The 3,483-nt window shown below is 38.4% G+C and overlaps 1 protein-coding gene across 3 annotated transcripts in view; it reads right to left on the reverse strand.

Annotated features, from left to right (window-relative positions):
• The window catches only part of LOC106874429 (armadillo-like helical domain containing protein 1), a 28,063-nt gene that overhangs the window by 8,785 nt on the left and 15,795 nt on the right, over window positions 1-3,483 (reverse strand). For all 3 annotated transcript variants that reach the window (XM_014922161.2, XM_014922160.2, XM_014922159.2), the window contains one exon: window positions 489-534. In XM_014922161.2, the coding sequence (XP_014777647.1) occupies window positions 489-534 (46 nt within the window). The remainder of the gene's footprint in view (window positions 1-488; window positions 535-3,483) is intronic.

Below are 3,483 nucleotides of genomic sequence, written 5' to 3' on the forward strand. Positions count from 1 at the left end.
AGGAGGAGGAGGAGGAGGAGGAGGAGGAGGTGGAGGTTGGTGATGACAACAACGACAATAGTATTAGCAGTGACAGTGCTGATGGTATTGATGGTGTTAGCAATAGTGGTACTGAAGATTATTGTTGTTGGTGTTGTTGTTGGTGGTGGTGGTGGTGGTGACAGTGAGGATGGCAATGATGATGATAATGATGATGATGGTGATGATGATGACTATGAAGATGACAATGACTATGGCAGAGGAGGTTGGAGTAGTGGCAGTGGAGGTTGGAGTAGTGGCAGTGGAGGTTGGAGTAGTAGCAGTGGAGGTTGGAGTAGTGGCAGTGGAGGTGGCAGTAAAGTTATTGAAGATGACAATGACCTTAACAGTGATAACAATGTCATTGTTGTTATTGTTAGTGGTGGTGGTGGCGGAGGTGGTGGTGGCGGAGGTGGTGGTGGTAGCGGCGGTGATAATAACTGATGATGATGCATATCTTAAGTACTTACTTGAATCAATTTTTTTGCAACCTCTTCATTATCTTCCACCACAATTCTGTAATTAAAGGATCGGGTATAAAAGGTGAGCGTAAAGGTGAGCAAATTGACAGATGCGTGTGTGTGTGTGTGTGTGTGTGTGTGTGTGTAACTGTATAGTATAATGACTATATGTGTGATTGTGTGTCTGTGTCATTCATGTTGTTTAACCCCAAGCCAGCCTTGATCATGTAAACCTATGATCAAAAGTATTCCAACAATGACCATCTTGTCTTTTTCCTAGGCACAGCACACACATAGGACAACATTACTTAATGTTTCCTTTTTTCCAAAGATGGTTAGAGTGTGGTTTGGGGGTGATTGGGCTGTTATCTCAAGCAGGTTGAGTAAAGGTATCATCATTGGCTTGTGTGTGTGTGTGTGTGTGTGTGTGTGTGTGTGTGTGTGTGTAATTATATTTGAGTGTTTATGTATATGACATATATGTGAGGAATATTTGTGTATGTATATTTACGTATATAGCTTAGATAAATGTATGTGAGTGCATATGTGTATGTGTGTATGTGTGTGTGTCTGTGCCATGTATTTTCTTTCTCTTAAAGACTTAAAAAGTCCATGCCCATATATGGGCATGAACACAGAGAATTACAGAGTTTGAGTAATTTGAGTAATGGCCTATGATTCAACAGCATCATAATGTGTCATTTCTCAAAATATTTAATGATCTTCAAACAAGTGGTTTGCCTCTGGTGGTGAATTTACCATTAAAAGCAGACAATTTCTTCTTAGTTAGACAAAGTTAAAGAACATGTGTATGGTTTTATTTTACTTTTAATGTTTTAGCCAGAAGACAAAGGATAAGGATCATAAAACTTACCAGGCCTTCAGCACTGGAGGAGTAAAGGGAAGAAGATGACCTCGAGTTAAAACGTGGCCCAAATGCTTACAACAGCATGAACTTCAATACAGTTACCTAAGAGTCAAGTGGTGGTGTTAAATTGGGGGACCGATTAATTGGCTGTGTGATAAGTAGCTTGCTTGCCAACCACATGGTTCCAGGTTCAGTTCCACTGCGTAGCATCTTGGGCAAGTGTCTTCTACTATAGCCCGGGCCGACCAAAGCCTTGTGAGTGGATTTGGTAGACGGAAACTGAAAGAAGCCCGTCGTATATATGTATATATATATGTATGTGTGTGTGTCTGTGTTTGTCCCCCTAGCATTGCTTGACCACTGATGCTGGTGTGTTTTTGTCCCCGTCACTTAGCAGTTTGGCAAAAGAGACTGATAGAGTAAGTACTGGGCTTACAAAGAATAAGTCCCGGGGTTGATTTGCTCGACTAAAGGCGGTGCTCCAGCATGGCTGCAGTCAAATGACTGAAACAAGTAAAAGTGTAAAAGAGAGTATAAGCACACGCTTGGTTGTGTGGTTAGGAAGTTCTGTTTTTTTCTTATGACTCATTCGCTGTTCACTTTCCTGGGTGAGTGTGTGCATTATCCTATGTATTTCATATGCACTTTTGTTTACCTTTTCTTATTTCTTTATTGCCTACAAGGGGCTAAACATAGAGGGGACAAACAAGGACAGACAGAGGGATTAAGTCGATTACATCGACCCCAGTGCGTCGACCTCGGCAGAATTTGAACTCAGAACGTAACGGCAGACGAAATGCCGCTAAGCATTTCGCCCAGTGTACTAACGATTTTGCCAGCTCGCCGCCTTTGTTTACCTTTTCTGATGAGTTGTAGTGCACCTGAGGAGCATTGTGTACAATAAGATCCATATCATCATCATCATCATCATCATCATCATCATCATTATCATCATCATCATCATAATAATAATAATAATAATAATAATAATAATAATAATAATAATAATAATAATAATAATAATAATAATAATAATAATAATAATAATAATAATAATAATAATAATAATAATGATGATAAGGCAGCAAGCTGGTAGAATCATTAGCACGCCAGACAAAATGCTTAGCAGTATTTCATCTGTCTTCATGTTCTGGGTTCAAATTCCACTGAGGTCAATTTTGCTTTTATTCTTTCGGAGTCTATAAATTAGGTACCAGTGAAGCACTGGGGTCAATGTAATTGACTAGTCCCCTTCACCCAAATTTCTGGCCTTGTGCCTTTAGTAGAAAGGATTATTATTATTCTTCAGTAATCTTATTTTTATAACGTGCTTTCACTTCACTACCGAGCGCAGCACTGTGTGTCTTGGGTATGTGCTGTGGTTTGTTGTGATGCTCTTATTTTTACTGTATTGAAAGTGTTTTACGCAGGATATGCACACTGCCTGGTAGTGCTATTTTCTGTATGTTATATATACTTGTAAGTCCTGGAGTTTCTGTTATGAATCTGTCTGAATATTTTTTTATCATACATTATTATTACCTTCACCTTAGCAAAGGCAAGGGTATTGTTTTCAGTCATGTTTGTTTGTTTGTCCGTGGACAAGATATTTCAAGAACCACTGGATGGATTCGGATGAAACTTTCAGGGATGTCTGGCCTTGTGACTGGCACGAACTTATTAGATGTTGGGATAGAACTGGTACTGGACAAGGATTTTTGATAATTTTTCCAGTGTTTTTACTTAATTTCTGAGAGTTCATTTTTAGTATTCTCGTTTGTGAGAGCAGTTGAGTGTATTTCAGATATTCTCATTTTAAAAATCATCTCTGGATAATTGTTGAGAGGTCATTGGTGTTGCTTTGGTGGAGGTTTGCGCTCTCTGAGTACTCTTGTTATTTTTATAATTATTATTATTATGTTGTTTTTTTTTTTCTTCTTTCTTCAAACTTTTTTCCATTTCTCGCCGAGTGTTTTCCGTACACCTAGGGCAGAGAAGCTCGTTGTATGCATTCCCAGTTTACACACACAAATTCACAAGTAAAATATGTATTTTTAAAAAATTAATAAATAAATAAATTCATGAATGGATGTTGTTTTCACAGCAATAATGTTCTTCTCAGAACATGAGTCATTC

This window comes from Octopus bimaculoides, chromosome 8, assembly GCF_001194135.2.
Source record: "Octopus bimaculoides isolate UCB-OBI-ISO-001 chromosome 8, ASM119413v2, whole genome shotgun sequence".
NCBI classification, from domain to species: domain Eukaryota; kingdom Metazoa; phylum Mollusca; class Cephalopoda; order Octopoda; family Octopodidae; genus Octopus; species Octopus bimaculoides.